Genomic DNA, 16,005 nt, shown 5'->3' on the forward strand with positions numbered 1-16,005 from the left:
TCTATTTATCTCTGTGTTTTAATCACTTTCCTGAGATCCTAATTATATTCATCACTCTGATTATTTTAATTCATATACATAGCAGGTAACAAACCAAGCTGGAGAATATGAACTGTGAAATAATGTAACTAAAGTAATTTTTTATGTGCTTACTAATGTTATATACAAACATATCTACCCACTGTATTGTTAAAAAGCCTAGAATTATAGAGTTATTTAAGTTGAAAAAGACCTCTAAGACAATTCAGTCCAACCATGAATCCAGTACTGCCAAGTCCACCACTGAAACCCTAAGCACCACATCTACATGTCTTTTAAACACTTTCAGGGATGGTGACTCAACCTCCTTCCTGGGTAAACTGTTCCAATGCTTGAAACCTTTTCTTGGAAGATATTTTTCCTACTGTACTATTTAAACCTTCCCTGACACAACCTGAGGCCATTTCTTCTTGTTCTATCACTTGTTACTAGGGAGACAAGAATTACCCACCTCACTACAACCTACTTTCAGGTAGTGTTAAGAGACCACTATGAGTAGCAATTTTTTTTTTCTTTCCGAAGAGTTAAAACCAAACCTCTCAACTTCTACATTTCAATTTCTTATTCTCTGAAATGAAATCTTAAAACTAGAAATAAATGGGAGAATGGAGAAAGGGCAGAATGGATTTTTACACTGTTTCTACGAGCAGCCTGTGATACTTTGGGACGCTGTAGTTCCTGGGATATTCTGCTGCATAATCAAAGACCATTTCATATTTTTAATAATGCCTGCTAGATTGCAAATAAAAACCTCTCCCATGACTGTATAAAAACATCAATCATAGATGAAAACATCTTAATAAAAGATTTTCTCAAGTACTATCACATATTGTCTCCATGGCAACTACAGAAATTAAATACCAGGAAAAGCAAGAATAGAATTATAAACTTTTGCCAGTTTCCAGGTCCCACAGGAGAAACAGGGAGGCAATCTAGCACTGCCTAATCAGCTTCTCCCACAAAATGGCCAGCTGGCTTGGAGATATGCTTCTATTGCTGCCCAGGAGCAGGCTTTCTGGATATTTCCTGTTTGACCCAGTCTAATTTCTGGTGTACAAGGTAAGGTCCAAGCCACACCAATCCAAGCCTAGGAATATTAATCCCCAGAAACTACAGTCTGGCTCACACCGAGAGGCTGGGCTGTTCCTATCACATGCTTAACGTGGCTCCCTGGACCCCTAAACTGAGCCAAGGAGGTGACACAAGGCTTATGGGAAGCTGGAGGCAAGCTCAAAAAGGAGTGAATAGAGCTGTTCAGTGCTACAACAAGGCACAAGGAGTACTCTCAGAGAGAGGCTCACTCTGCATGTACACACAGTCTCTGCCTGTACACACACATGTGCCTCCAGCCAAGCACAGAGAGCTCGTTCCCTCTTGTTATTGTAGTACAAGTCTTGCTAAAATACAAATGAGCTGTTTCTGACTCCACCTCAATCAGAAACAGAAAACCCTGAGAGAAATGTAGCAGCTTAATACATTATTTAGCGAATCCTCAAAATAATTTTCATATAAGAATCTCCCTTTACCAGTTGAGAGGAATGGCATACCTCTTCCAGTATGCACCTCTCCAGCATCACTTTCAAACAAAGGCAGGCTTGTCTCCTATTCTTACTCAAATAATCCTCTGTTAGCTGTAACTAACCCTTCTTTTGATCTTCAGAGAAAATGCTTCTCCATGTCACAGCCTGAGTGAACATGCTCAGTTGTTGAAACACAAAGTCACCCATGTCAGACATGGGTAAACACAGGCAGGAAACCACAATGCTTCCAAGCCAGTGGCACTGCAGAAATATTCTAACAGGAGTAACAACAGGGCAGAGAAAAAAGAAAAGACCTGACTGCAATTAGAATGAAGTTGGATCCATCTGTTTAAAGAATTACTTGATTTTATGGCAAGGGAAGGAGCTGCCCAAAGGCCCTTCCAGTCTGTTGTTCCTGCAGAGGAGGGGTGCTCTGCAATAGTTCTCTTGCTTTCCTTCCTGCACCTCTTGCACTTGGCTCTCCTAGTTTGATTTCTAGAGTGTTAATCATTTACAGATAGCTCCTAATGCAAAAAAAAAAAAAAAAAAAAGAAAAGAAAAGAGGGTGGACTCCAGAAGGCAGAACCTTCTGCTTAGCAGCATTATTAATTTAAATATAAACAACTGCTAGATTATCAGTGGTGACATAAAAAAAGAGGCCCTGCACTCCCTGAAATATTCACATGTATGTAGATGGGTACATACACATAAACACATGGCTGGATGCTTTTAGTTTGCAGATACTTAATGCAAATTTTGGAATAAAAAAATAAACTCTAAAGAAATGGCCTCACATGTAAATTTCTTGCAAGGGCCTGAGATATAGGTAGCGGGCTCTGTGACATATTGCAGTTGTACATTTTGACATTTTGCTACAAACTGTAGTATACTGGTTTAAAATATAAAGTATTATTAGCATTTTGTAATCCATGGTAAATGCTGACATAAAGAGCAGGTGTTTAGGTCACAAAAATCCAAAGCATCTACTTCATAGCTGCCTTCTGCAAGAGAAAACTAAGATCAGTGCAGCTGAATGATCCATTCTATGCACCTTTAACACCTTTTTATATTGTCTGTTATACTTACAGAGATAACAAGGTGGCGATGCTTTTTCCCCTAGTTATGAGTATTGTTGGTCTTTCAGCAATTGTATCTTTTGTGGATTATCCAATATAGAACTTGCTGTCTTTTTTCCCTGCTGTTTTAGCATTAGTATAGGATAAAATGGTTATAGACATTATCCTTGACAGGGATTACTATGGAAATGTCCTAGTTTAGGGCAAATTTGGGGAAAACCCTCTGAAAGGAGCCCCCAGGAAATAAACCCCCACGGCCCCTCCCCACCCACCTGGTTCAGGGAAAAATTTCCTCTGAGAGGGAAGTGGAAAAGAACCTGTTTATTCAACAAACAAAGCACTCCCCAGCAGCAAAACAATTAACAACACTAGATGACAACAAAACTCTTTCACCCCTCTGAAGAGCTGAACAAATCCAGAAGGTCTTTCCTGGGAGTGGTTGCCCGGGTCTGGACGCTGGGGATTGCTCTCCAGCACTGGGGATGGCTGCTGCAGATCACCAAATGCAGGCTCCTGGTGTTCCTTGGTGTTTCCCAGATCCCAGTCCAGAGCAGGTTGGATGATATTCAGAAAGAGGAAAGGAAAAAAGCAACAGTCCAGGGAAAGAATTGGACTGCTTAACCTAACTAGGAAGCAAAGCAAGAAAGCAGGCAAAGCAAGCAAGCCAAGCAAGCAAGCAAGCAAAGCAAAAGCCAGTCAGCCAGCCCTAGCCTTTTCTAGACAGCAGACCATGGGGGGAGGTGAACCAGATGATAACACGGCAAAACAAACCTTCACTTTCAGAGTCAGTTCTGAAAGCACAGAACATAATATCAAACGTAAACAGAACACACGATTGGAGATACAAACACCATAACAGTCACCCTAGGACAGTATTGTTGGTCTTTCAGCAATTGTATCTTTTGTGGATTATCCAATATAGAACTTGCTGTCTTTTTTCCCCTGCTGTTTTAGCATTAGTATAGGATAAAATGGTTATAGACATTATCCTTGACAGGGATTACTATGGAAATGAGGTGAGGAAGATAAATTCCTTTTTAGGAATTGAAGAGATGGAGAAGAACTGAGTATCCTTTCCATGAGCCAGATGCTATTATCTCTCACATGCATGCTTTTTAAACCATGCACTGCTCTTCAGTTTGTCCTGGCAGCCTCTGACGTGTGGTTATCACAGCAGCCAGCAGCTTAGCCTCACGCAGCTGGAGCCACTCTTCCAGCAAGATGGAGGAGAAAATTGGAAGGATAAAAGTGCAAAAACTTGTGGGTTGAGATACATACAGTTTAATAGATAAAGCAAATGCTGCACGAGAAGCAAAGCAATATCAGGAATTCATTCACTGCTTCCCATCAGTGTATAAGTGTTCAGCCATTTCCACAGAAGCAGGGCTCTTTCGTGGGTAATGGTTACCTAGGAGGACCAGTGCCAAATGTCCCCTTTTCCCCTTTAGCTTTATATGCTGAGCAGGACACCATAGATATGGGAATATTCCTTTGGTCAGTCAGGGTCAGCTGTCCCAGCTGTGTCCCCTTCTTCTCGTGCATCCCCAGCCTACACATCGACAGGGCAGTGTGAGAAACAAATCACACCTCAATGCTGTGCAAGCACTGCTCAGCAGTAACTAAACATCCTGATTGCCAGCAGTACTTTTTCATCATAAATCCAAAACACAGACAACACAAATTACTATGAAGAACATCAGCTCTGGCAAAAACAAGTACAATAGTCAAGAGATGGAGCTAGAGATGTGGTCAGGTGAAAGCTGCTATTATTTGTTTGACAGAAGCTTCTGCAGACATGACAAGCTTTGCTCTTGGTCATCTTGAGATGAAGACTGTCATTGCTGCATGATAACACAGATACTGAATAAAAATGTTCATGGTGCTTTAGTCACTGCTGAGAGCAAAAGATTGTTACTTTGAGAAAAACAAAGGGAAGAAAATAATGTGATAAAAAGTCAATAAATAAAAGAACCTTGTGACAATTACAAAGCAGAAAAAAATCCCCAAACCTACAGCAATACCCACCCCCCCCCCGAAAAAATGGAAAAGAAACATTAAGAAATAGTAGGTTAGAATCATAAAGCAAAGTAAATGGAGTCACAATCTATTTACTCCCAAACTCAAGCCCAAAAAATTAAACTAGGTTTTAATTGAGAGTTAACTGTGTGGGTACAAGTTTCTTATGCACACAAACCCCTTATTTTGGTTGTTTTTCACAGGAACATATTTACAGTGGAGATATCTTTGGCTGTTGAAGAAAAGGGCTTCAAGTACAATCTGTATCAGCTGGCAAAATTACTTTGTTTCCAGCAGGATGACAGTCAAATCATCCAACATGTTAGCTAGGACATTGGTAGAGGTTTCATCTCCCATGAGGCTAATTTGGTTCTAGGAAGTTAAATGTCAGCAAGAAGTAGACTTGTCCACAAAGGGATATGCACTTCTATGTTACTACGTCACCCCAGGACCATGAAGAAGTCCTGTCCAAGGAGCCAGTGGCTGATTTGTTCTGAGTCATTGTTTTTGTGTGTGGAGGGACTTCCTCCAAACCTTGCACGTCACCACAGACCTCTACCTTACAGGGTTGTTTCTGCAAAACACAGCACGATACAAAGGGACATATAGCCAGAGAGTGGCTATGTGCCTCATCCAAGAGTTCAACAATTCTGTGATTTCTCGCTATCATAGTTCCATAATCTCTCTTCATTTCCCCATTATGGGCAAAACAGTTCATATCACCAAATGAAGCCAAAGCTTTTAGCCTAGATGATGTAAATCAGCCATGAATGTCATTGAGGAGAGTGGAGTTATACCAGTATAATCTCAGTCTAAGCAGCACACATCTGTTCAGTTTGAGACTGACTATTTACTTTTGAGCACACTGCAAATATCCCTTTCTTAAGAGCTCTGCTCCAGGCCTGGTGTTGATTCACACACCAACTGGCTGTTCTTTGAAGCTGCTGGCCACACATTTCAAAGTCCATATTAGTCAAAGCATGGAAAACATATCTCCCAACTGCTCCCATTAGTGAATGCCATTGTTCTGGGACAGTTTATAATGGTGACATTATAAACATGAGCGTAACACTTTATACATGTCACCAAAACTCCAAATGGAATAATCCCAGTCCTCAGTTACCAGGTTAGTCAAATGTCCTCACCTCCCTTATGACTCAAGTGCACAGTCAATTCTCTGTTCATCTTTCTAAAGCCTTGGGTTTTGAGTTTGGTCATATTTCTGCTTGAGCAATTTGGGATTTTTTGATTCCTTCAAAGAGGACTTAATCAGATATGGCAGACTATAAGGCCATAGTACAAGAAGGACCATTCTTAAGTGCTGAAGAGCAATGCAGTCTTTGGGTCACAAAATCTTAAGGGGCTGGTGTTACAGGTGAGATTTTACATTAAAGAAAACTTTTATTTTAAAAATTACATCAGTGAATATTTTCCTGTCAATTCACCCAGAAAAACTGCCTCATCAAGGAGTCAAAAGAGTGCTAAGGCAAATGAAGCAGCAGAAGCACAGATTCAAGGTGGGAGCAACACTACTCCTTTGTGTGACAGCAATTTCCTAGATCCAAACAGCAGCCTCATAAAATCTCAGGAATGGACAGGTGTTGATATGAGCAGCCAGACCTTCACCCTACATTACTTTGCAACTCACAGACATAGTGTGAGACTTGAAAATCAAGACAGTGGCCACAGCCAACTTAATTTAAAGTCATTACTTGTAGACTAGTCTAGAAGCTGGGAACAGGAAGGGCAAAGCACTACACTGAGCCAGGCACGTCCAAAGCAGTGTAGGGATTCAGATTCATCCCATGCCTGGTCTTTCCCACTCAATGCTGACTAAGGGAAGACGAGGATTTGTCCTGCTCTGCTGGCTCCATAGTTTAAGCCCTCTAGTCAGTGGCTAAGCTGGATATCAGACACAGCCTACACAATGCACCCCATTTTTCTTCATCATACCATTTTGAAGAAAAACTAAATTCTGCACTAGGTAGGATATGTATAATTAGTGATTCAAGTTTCTTTGCATCTCTCTTCTGCACTCCACTTTCTGACAAATTACAAGTATTGTAATGTTCCTTACTGCCTAGAAATTTCCTAATTAATATTATCACACCTCTTAAAACAGATTAGTGTAATTACAAAGCTCCTGTTTAACTTGCAGTCACCTCAATCAGCAGTAAAAAAAAAAAAAAAAAAAAAAAAAGAAAAAGAAAAAATTCAAATGCAAATGTTCTTTAATGTTCTCAGAAAAAAAATTTAAACTCATTTTACTATAGCAGCTGCTGGGAAGGGAAGCATGGAAAAGTCTGAGATTTGTGAAAAATATCCCAGAGAGAATCGGACAACAGACACTCAGACAAGCTATAGCTGGCGCACAGCATGGCCCCAGCTCTGCAAGAGCATTCATTTCCAGTGTCCTGCATGAGGTGTCCAGGAAGACCTACAAAGACTTCTTCAAAATGAATTGTGAACTATCAGCCTAAATAAAATTGTTTTGCTCACCAGCTTCTGTTCTCTGTCAGGCAAGGAAACAGTCCTGCAAGCAGCTCTGCCAGCAATGCTGAAAAGAAGATGTCCAGAATAGATGGACTTTGAGTTCTTCCATCATCAGCATTTGCTTTGAGGCTGCACACAAGCTCAGGATGTAGAGCTGGGCTGGTTTGTTGTTCTCTGCTGCCAGCACCATGCTGGGCTTAGCAGGAAATTGCCACAGGCACATGACTCCTTCCAGGCTTTGTAGGGGGAATACAAGCAGGATACTAGAGGCCTGCCAATAACACACACTAGGAAATTCTGCTCTGGGACCCTGAGAAGTGCCTGGTGGAACCCAGATAAAAGGTCAGTCCTCAAGCAGGCTTATAAAACTGCATACTGCCTCCAGTCTTTGGGCTATTCTCCCATTGTTCCAGACCTGCTGCCCCATGTCTAGCCTCCTCTATATTCATAGGTATAACCAGCTTCATGGCTTGCTCCCACTCTGCTTACAGTGGTTGATGGAAAAAACCCTGTATTTCCCTATGAATTTGAGAGCTGGGATGATACAGACATGCTTTTAGTATTGTGCAAATGGACAGGCAAGGGGTAATGCTTTCCTGTAGTTATTTCCCTTACCTTTGAGTCATGAGTAAGTTCCCAAGCAGCAACTGATCTCTCTTAAGCAGCTGGTCTCCCTTTAAGCTGGAGGCTGAAGTCTATAAGCTGTGTGCTCGTTTCACATCAGAGATGTGATCTTTACATCTGCAGGGACAGTTGATGTCCAGCACAGCTGAATGGATGTAAGAGGTTAAAAAACTATATGGGCAATATTTTCTAACCAGTGTTCAATTTTGCCTTCTCGTGTCAGCTTCTTGGTCACACTAAAGCTAATCAGAACACAACCCTCAGCAGATCAGACCTACAGCTCTGGCAGAGCCTGAGAGCTTTTGTGCAAGTGAGCCCAATTGAGAGTCCTGTATTTATGAGCCAAAGCCACAAATTATTTTCTAGCAGAAACTAGTTAAATGGGCACTAAACCATGGAAAGTTGCTGGATTTTTGACAGCAGAATAACACTGGAAAATCGTGCAATGCTTCTTGCTTCTAGCAGCAGTGGGCAGAAACTGAAATACAGGAGATTCCATCTGAACACAGGAAGAACTTTTTTACTGTGATGCTGACAGAGCACTGAAACAGGCTGCTCAGAGAGGTTATAGAGACTCCTTCTCTGGAATGATTCAAAAACCTTTTGGACACAATTCTGAGTAATGTGTTTTAGGGGGGCCTGTTTGAGCAGGGAGGTTGAAATACATGAACTCCAACCTTACCCATTCTGTGATTCCTTCCAACCTTACCCATTCTGTGATCATGTGCTTCATTATAACATTTAAGTTTTTAATTCCCCTATAAGAGGTTGAAAAGGGTTGTATTTGAAAGGCTGAATAAAGTCCTCTTCCTAAGTTTTGATTTATTAGGACTGAAAATAATGTACATTTCCCTAATACCTAAGAAATGGGATGCATTTTCTCCCAAACACATTTCCCAATAAGATAAACTGAAACTGCATGAACTCTGAAATCTGATAGGTAAAGGACAACAGGATGAAATAGAGTTAGTGTTTTGATACCCTTGTTTGCTTTCAGTGAAGAGTTTTAGAATAAAGAGATGAAGGGATGGTGTTGAACAGGAAAAACTTCACTGCAGTCTTCACAGATGAGTACACCAGCAGAAAGCTGGGTGAGGACATTTGCCTCTACCCATGCTCAGGGACTGGTTTACTGATTAACCTGAAAAAGTAACATCTGCAGTACATCCAGGAGGAGACTGGAAACTGAGGTATCCTACAGAGACTGAGAAAATACCATTAAAAACCCCAGGAGGGTTCGTCTTCAACTTCAACAGCCTTTCTCTTCTTTCCTGCAGAGAAAAGATGTCCTGATTGAAATCCACCTGTGCTGTGGCCATGCTGCCCTCTGACTCCCACCCACATTTCCTAGGTTCACCTTGACTTGCTCTAGAGTTTTTCCTAATTGAAAGCCATGGTTGAAAATGCCATTGCTTAAGTGTTTAAAATGTCCTGGTGAATGTTTGTAGGGATGTACCATGACAACATTTTTCTCTGGTGATGGTGCCAGCTGAAGAGACCCCCACTGTTTCTGGGGTGCTTCCTCAGCCAAGGCAAATGGAGAGAAAATCTTTCCATGGAGACAGCTCCCTGCCTTCCTGCCTGGGGTCCCTCACAACACAGGTGAAGCAGTCCCCATGGCATCAGAAGTACCAGCAGGCTCTGGAAAAAATGGGACCAAATGATGCTCTCATCTTGGCTGAGTGGAACTAGACATCAACCCCGAGTAAAGAGAGGAGCTGAAGCACTGAAGATGTTCCTCCTGAACAGAATGAACTAAAAACCTCAATTGTTCCATTCCACACAAAATCTAGATTTCATCTATATGATAGAAGGCAGAGTAGAATGACCTCTACAAGAATCTGCTTAACCTGTGGGATTTCTCATCACACCTGATAGTAGCCACAATCGCTCACTGATGAGACCACACAAGGCATCAGGCACATACTCACCACCTGACAGGATCTGATAGACTGTGAGGGGCAAGAGAGCACAAACCCATCTGAAGGAACTGTCAGCATTGTCAACCCCTAAATACAGAGCAGAAATTATTTATTCCTACAACCCACAATATAAGAGAATCTTTTGAGGTGGCTGTCTGGGCAGCCAGTAATAACTCAGAGTCTATGAAGTGACAGGCAAAGAGGGAAAAAGAAGCAGAAGTGAAATAAATTTCTATCTCTGGCTCTGCACTTGAATAACTACACAGAGTGTCTACACACAAAGAGACATGTGAAATGCTGAGTTACAGAAGAGTTGTTATGGGGCTCTGAGTAACATGGTTTATTGGAAGCTGTTCCTGCTGGTGGCAGGGGGGCTGGAATTAGCTGGCCTGCAGGGTCCCTTCCAACCCAAACTATTCTATGATTCTGTTTCATCTGAGCTCTCAGTGACTGTTCTCACCCAGATGTTTTCTCCTACTCTGATAATACAGAGTCAAACCAAGATCAATACTGTAGCTAATAATCTCAACTAATCCTGCAAATTGTTTTTGACCATAAACAACAATATTGTAAATAAGTAAAAACCTATGAAGGGAAATAAAAATGTATTACACCAAGGCAATTACATACACTTTCTATTAAGCAGACAAAGCCCACATGTTGTGGCTCCCTATACTCATTATTCCAGCAGACACAAAAATATTACAATACCAGTTTGCAGGAAATACTTCAGGTAACTAAGTACATATTTCATCAGATTTTACTGCACCATTAAACACACTCATGTCCCATAACACACCTTGCCTATACAGGGAGGGCTGTGGGAGCATGGCCTGGGTATTGCTGATTTCAGAGATGCAGCTCCTCAAGCAGTATCAACCAAGCTATATCCATGCTGATGCCAAGGAGAAATCCTACCTCCACTGTTTTTTCCCATGGTCATGTGTGCCCTGTTCCACCCTTATGCCAACAGCTAGCATACAATCAGCCTGATTAAATGGAGGGGACTCTCAGGAGAATAATCCCAATTAAATCAAAAGATAGAGAAATGTAATTCCAAAACAGAGGCATTATATGACACAGCCACATAGACACAGCCACTTTAAGTTTTACCAAGGAGCTGAGTGTTTACAGACATCACTGAAGGCCTGCTCTAGTGCTATGGATTTCCCTGAAGAATGTATCAGACCTACTACTCCTGTGTGGATGTGTCCAATGCCCATGTGGCACTAGGCAATCGCAATTCGCAGCTCTGCCAAGCCACTCATGTCTAGGAGCTCTTGAAAGGGGATCTTACTCTTTCACCTCTTTATGGGGTTGAAGGGGCTGGAAAATACTCCCCCAAAAGTAATTCACCTCAGCTGTCTTGGGTTGCTCCCAGGCAGATCAGTGCCAGTGCAGTTATGGTCTCTTGTAGAGGGAGAAAACAAAGAGCTCCTTTTCAAACCAAGAGGACGACATTACATCAAAAAAAAGGGGAAGGGAGAGAGGCCCTGTGTGAAGACCTGAACATGGGATGATCCACTGAATCACAGCCAGGGTAGCCACAAATGAGAGGAGGGAATTGTTTCTGAGGCTTCCAAAAATGTAAAATGTGAAAATGGAGGTGGACAGAAGAACTTAACTGTTGGAAAAATTAAGGCTGGCATCAACACATGACCCAAATGACCATTACTGCTCCAAAGCTACAACTAAAGTAAATAAAAGAACAGAATATCAGTCTCACCCACAGACACCCAAGTAGCTCTAAAATATTATTAAGGTCTACCCAGAAAGCTATCACATTTTAAAAAAAAAGCAATACTCATGCAACAACCCCAAGGAGTACAGGAGCAGGACTGGAGGTTTTCCAAGGAAACAAAAACCCCCCACTTTGACACTGAGGTGGGTATCCCCATGCCATGGGAATTCCCTATTGCTTGGCAACATTCCCTATCTTATTGGCAGCTGGGCAAGCTCACAGCCTTGGGACCCCAATTCACAAACCCACAGTAAAACCACTGGCTCCACATTCTTGTCTCCCAGTAAGAAACCCAGCTCTGGTCCTGAGAAGCACTGCCACCAGCCATCAGCCAGGAGTCCTGCTGCTCCAGGAACCCGTGCACAGGAATTCTCAGTTTTCCTTTGCTCAGAGGACGTGAGGCTGAAAAATGCTCCCTGCCAAATGGATATCCACCCAGTAGCAAATGCAGATTCCCGAGTGGAAAGTTTTTGGGACCTTCTTCAGGCTATCACCTTCCACTGGGCTGCTCCTAGAAAAAGGAGAGCAGCAGTTGCAAGCCATTTTATGCATAATTTATACCAATACTTTTCAACATGACAAAGTGGTTTGCCTCTTATGCAGAGAAAATCAAGAATGTTGGGTATCCTTCTATGCCTTCTAGTTCGTGAAACAAAAAGCAGAGAAAAGGTAAAGGGTTTAATCAACCTCCAATTCATTTTTATTGTTAGCAGATGCTTCAAATTGCTAGCTCTTAGGGGCCGCTTCAGTCTCTCTTTTGCAGTTGCCTAAATCCATTGTCAGCACTGACAGCGACAGAAAACACAGATGACAAAAACCAGTGCTGCTCGAGCACAGAACAGAACAGCTCTGCCCAGTTCCTGCTCAGAAAGGACGGCTTGGAGAGGGAGTCAGGGTGGTGCAAGCTGAACAATGGGGTGAAGAGGGAGCAGAGCCAGCAGCAAACAGGTGCTGGAATGGGGCTCTTGAGAGGACACAGGAGAGAGGCTGAACTTGGCACCCCTCTTTCCCCAAGCCCTCTTGTTGCTGGTGCTGCACGCTGGGCACTCACCTTGTGTGCGCTGTACCAGGGGCCAGACAGGGCCCCGCTCCCGGCTCCTGCTCCCCCAGAGGATGCGTTCCAGGATGCCTGGGATGATGTCCACGTCCCTGCCCTCAGGCCCCAGCCGCTGGCCATGCCATGCAATGTCACACCAGAGGGGAAGGGTGGCTGTGAAGAGAGGTGAACAGGACGTGGACGTGGCACTCTCTTCTGGTGTGAGGAAGGCTCCTCACATGGATCACTCTGCACGCAGGTGTGTGCAGCCAGGGCTGCAATTGCTGCTGTGCACCAGGACACCCTTAGCTGGAGAGTAGATGGAGCATAGGAGAGGAAGGGGAGCTTGACAGAATGTTTTCCTGCTCCTTCCCAGGGTATTCAGGTGCCCTTTTTTTCTGTCTCTGACTTCCCCAATGCCCCACCCTGCTCTGAAGAGGCAGCCTGGGAATTTAACTCCTTCAAATCTGTGCCTAAACCTAATGGTTAAGTATTAATTCCTCACTGCTAGATTGCAAAACTTAGAAGTTGTTGTTCCCAGAGGCAGACAGTCCCTTACATAAATTCTTACTTATGTCCTGTCTTTTTCTCTTCTAACTATTTCCTGAATAGTTTCTTTGAAGAACCTTCGGGCAATGTGTTTGTTCCAGTCTGTGGCTTTATTCATTCATTCTTTTAGTTTTGATTTGATAATTTATTTCTTCTGGGGAAAACAATGACTGAACAAGCTTATTAAAGGGATTGTAGAGCTAGCAAGGTAGGAGCTTGGCAGAATTACATAGGAGACAGAAGTAGGCCTCCAGAGAAGCATAGAAAGGAATGTTAGGACACCACATCTTCAGGCTCTGGACAATACAACGGTGTGCAATCCAGAGAGCTCATACTGTACCTTGGAGGAACTGACTTATGTTAGTTCATTCCTTTGCTTGGCAGGGTTTGAAAACACCCAAAGTCCTGACAATTATTGCAGCAGACAAGGGTCAGTGGGCAGTCATACTGCTCCCTGCTAGAATGGTTTTCTCCTACTCTTAGGAAGAACTGGCACTGATTGCTTAGTCCCAGCAGGGCCCGAGAGAACAAGTCAGCATGCAGATAGCAGGCTGGGGGCCGAGCTTCCAGCAGGCAAGGAGATATGATCCTGAATAGAAATGAGCAGCAGCAAAGCTGACTGCCAGTGTGATTAATTTGGTCAAAAATAGAAGAAACACACAATTACAGGAAAGAATACTTTCCAATACTTTCCAACTTGAACACATAATGTCTTAGCCACAAGGATGTTATTTGAATCCAGACAGAAGGTGATAGAGAAAAGCCAGAAGTGGCAAGGTAACACTTCAGTTAGATGATGGTATACCACCCCAAAATACAAAATCTTGTCTTATAACAATAAATATTTTGTTCATGTGTGTGGCCTAACTTGAAATACCAGTTTCTGTGATCACAACTCCAGTGAGTCCTTTGTAAATATTGGAATTAGCTGCAGCCATGTATGTATAGGTATGCTGGAAAAAACAGCTCCAGTATTTCATGGCTGTGTAAATTGCTGCAGATTATTTTTACAGTGTTGTGTAATTATTCTCTGCAGTCTAATCTTACATTATAGAAAAAAATTCTATGCAATCTTGGTTATGGTTGAAAAAAAAACCAGTGCAGTGAAACTGGAGTGTAAACTGCTGCAATGATATTTGCCCTGTCTATAAAGAGTTGAAACAATAGCCCAGAGGAAAGTGTGAAAGGACCCATTCTTTCCTCTGGAGTGCTAAACTAGAAGTCTGCTGACAATTTAAGTGTCAACATCAGCTACTTCAAGGCAGATCATTTGAGCAGAAACACCAGGCTAATGTTCTTATTTGTCATCCTCAATTTGCACTTGTTGTATAGCAGATCCTGGGATGAAGAGAAAAAGCAGCAATGATTGTCAAAGGTTGCTGAGCTGAGGAAAGTTCTCCCATTCCTCACCCTTCTTCACACAGTCACCCCAGCCCAAAATAGGGAGCAAAGAGGTTGATGCTCCCCCAGGCTGGAGAAATTGTCTTCGGTAGCCAAAAGCCACAGCAGTCCCTATCAGCCTGGAAACGACCTTTTCAGTATGGTTCTCTGTTGCCAAAAATGCCCAGATTGGTAGGAGATTGAAAAGGAGTGTAAGGGGAGTGGGCGGAGAGGAGCAGCCCAAAATATCTCTTGGGGACAGTTGCTGTTGTTTTGCTTCATTCTTGTTGGTTCACTGCCTAAAATACAAATGTGAGTGTGGTTTTCTCTTGCATAAGAAAGCTATTGGAACAGGTTTTTCGTAATGCTGTCTACATGGAGCCCTTGTTGAATTGCTTTTGAAGTTGATCTAACAGTGACAGATCGTTGTTCCACAGTTGGGTCCAGACATACCAACTCAGTCTAAACAAGCCAAGGGACCTTATGGCATCCTTTATTTATTAAAGATCTCTGGTTTTCTTGCATATAAAACCGTTATTCAGTTATTCAGATTAATTTAACTTTTCTTTACATTGTAAGCCAGTCCTATTAAAACATTAAAGAATATTTAAAAAACTATTTCTGCTCAGTTACTACACTCCGTTAGAAAAAACAACTATGTGCCAAAGTCCCTATACTTGTGCATTTCTATTTTCAGGCTAAAAGTGATGCTGAGGTGTTTGGCATAAAGGTATTAAGTCCTTAGGACTGAATCCTGAAATATCCTGAGGAAATGTCCTGTGAAGTGGAAGCAGAAGATGGGATCTGCAAGATGTTTTAACTGAAAACATTACTTCCAGTTTTCAGTGGTGCACACCTGTGCTGAAAGTTTGTTCCCAATGTCAAGTTCCATTTGAGGGTCCTTCAAATTAGGGGTGTCTTCTGCCATCTGGGCCAGCAGAATCGACTGCAGCCACTTCCAAAACATGGAAATATAAGGCATTTTCAGTGGGTACTACAACACATTAGCAAGGTCATGTCACTGGGGATATGTGCAGAATGCACCATGTACAAATCTCTGTCTATGTGTTTTTGGTTGTTGTCTTTGCTGTACTGTAGGAAAACTAGGGTAGCTTAAAAAATACCTCAAGAAAAGTATCTTCAGAAAGATGACCTGACTTGCTGTTGCTGGACCTGTCTGTTTTTACACGTGGGCAAAGGCTACAGATGTGCAGATTTGTGTCTCTGTGGTGGCTGACCACATCAGTATCAGGACAGGGCTGTTTCTCCCTGTGAGCAGCACCTCACTCCCTTGGAGTAGCACACAGCACAAGGCAGCACCAGTGAAGATGGAGTAGACACTGCTTGAGTTGGTTTGCTGAGAAGTCTCAAGGCTGGTTAAAGTGCAAGGTGGCACTATTTAACTCCCCTCATTCTATTGCCCATCATTTTTGGGTAGAAGAGAAGGGACTTCACAGACTGGGAGATTACATCCCATCAAGTTTTTAACATCTTGGAATATTTTTGAGCAATGGAGATGCAAGAGACTGTTTTGGGTGTTAAGTGCATGGATTCCCTCACTTGGATGCTGCATTTCTGATATTCTTGGGCCAAGCATCGGTTTCTGTTA

The 16,005-nt window shown here is 42.5% G+C and overlaps 1 protein-coding gene across 3 annotated transcripts in view; it reads right to left on the bottom strand.

Moving 5' to 3' along the window:
• Positions 1–12,894, bottom strand: part of NIPAL2 (NIPA like domain containing 2) — a 53,210-nt gene extending 40,316 nt beyond the window's left edge. For all 3 annotated transcript variants that reach the window (XM_072924848.1, XM_041713988.2, XM_072924847.1), the window contains exon 1: positions 12,483–12,894. In XM_072924848.1, coding sequence (XP_072780949.1) covers positions 12,483–12,608 — 126 coding nt within the window. In that variant the 5' untranslated portion in view covers positions 12,609–12,894. The remainder of the gene's footprint in view (positions 1–12,482) is intronic.
• Positions 12,895–16,005: the final 3,111 nt, after the last annotated feature.

This window comes from Taeniopygia guttata, chromosome 2, assembly GCF_048771995.1.
Source record: "Taeniopygia guttata chromosome 2, bTaeGut7.mat, whole genome shotgun sequence".
Lineage (NCBI taxonomy): Eukaryota > Metazoa > Chordata > Aves > Passeriformes > Estrildidae > Taeniopygia > Taeniopygia guttata.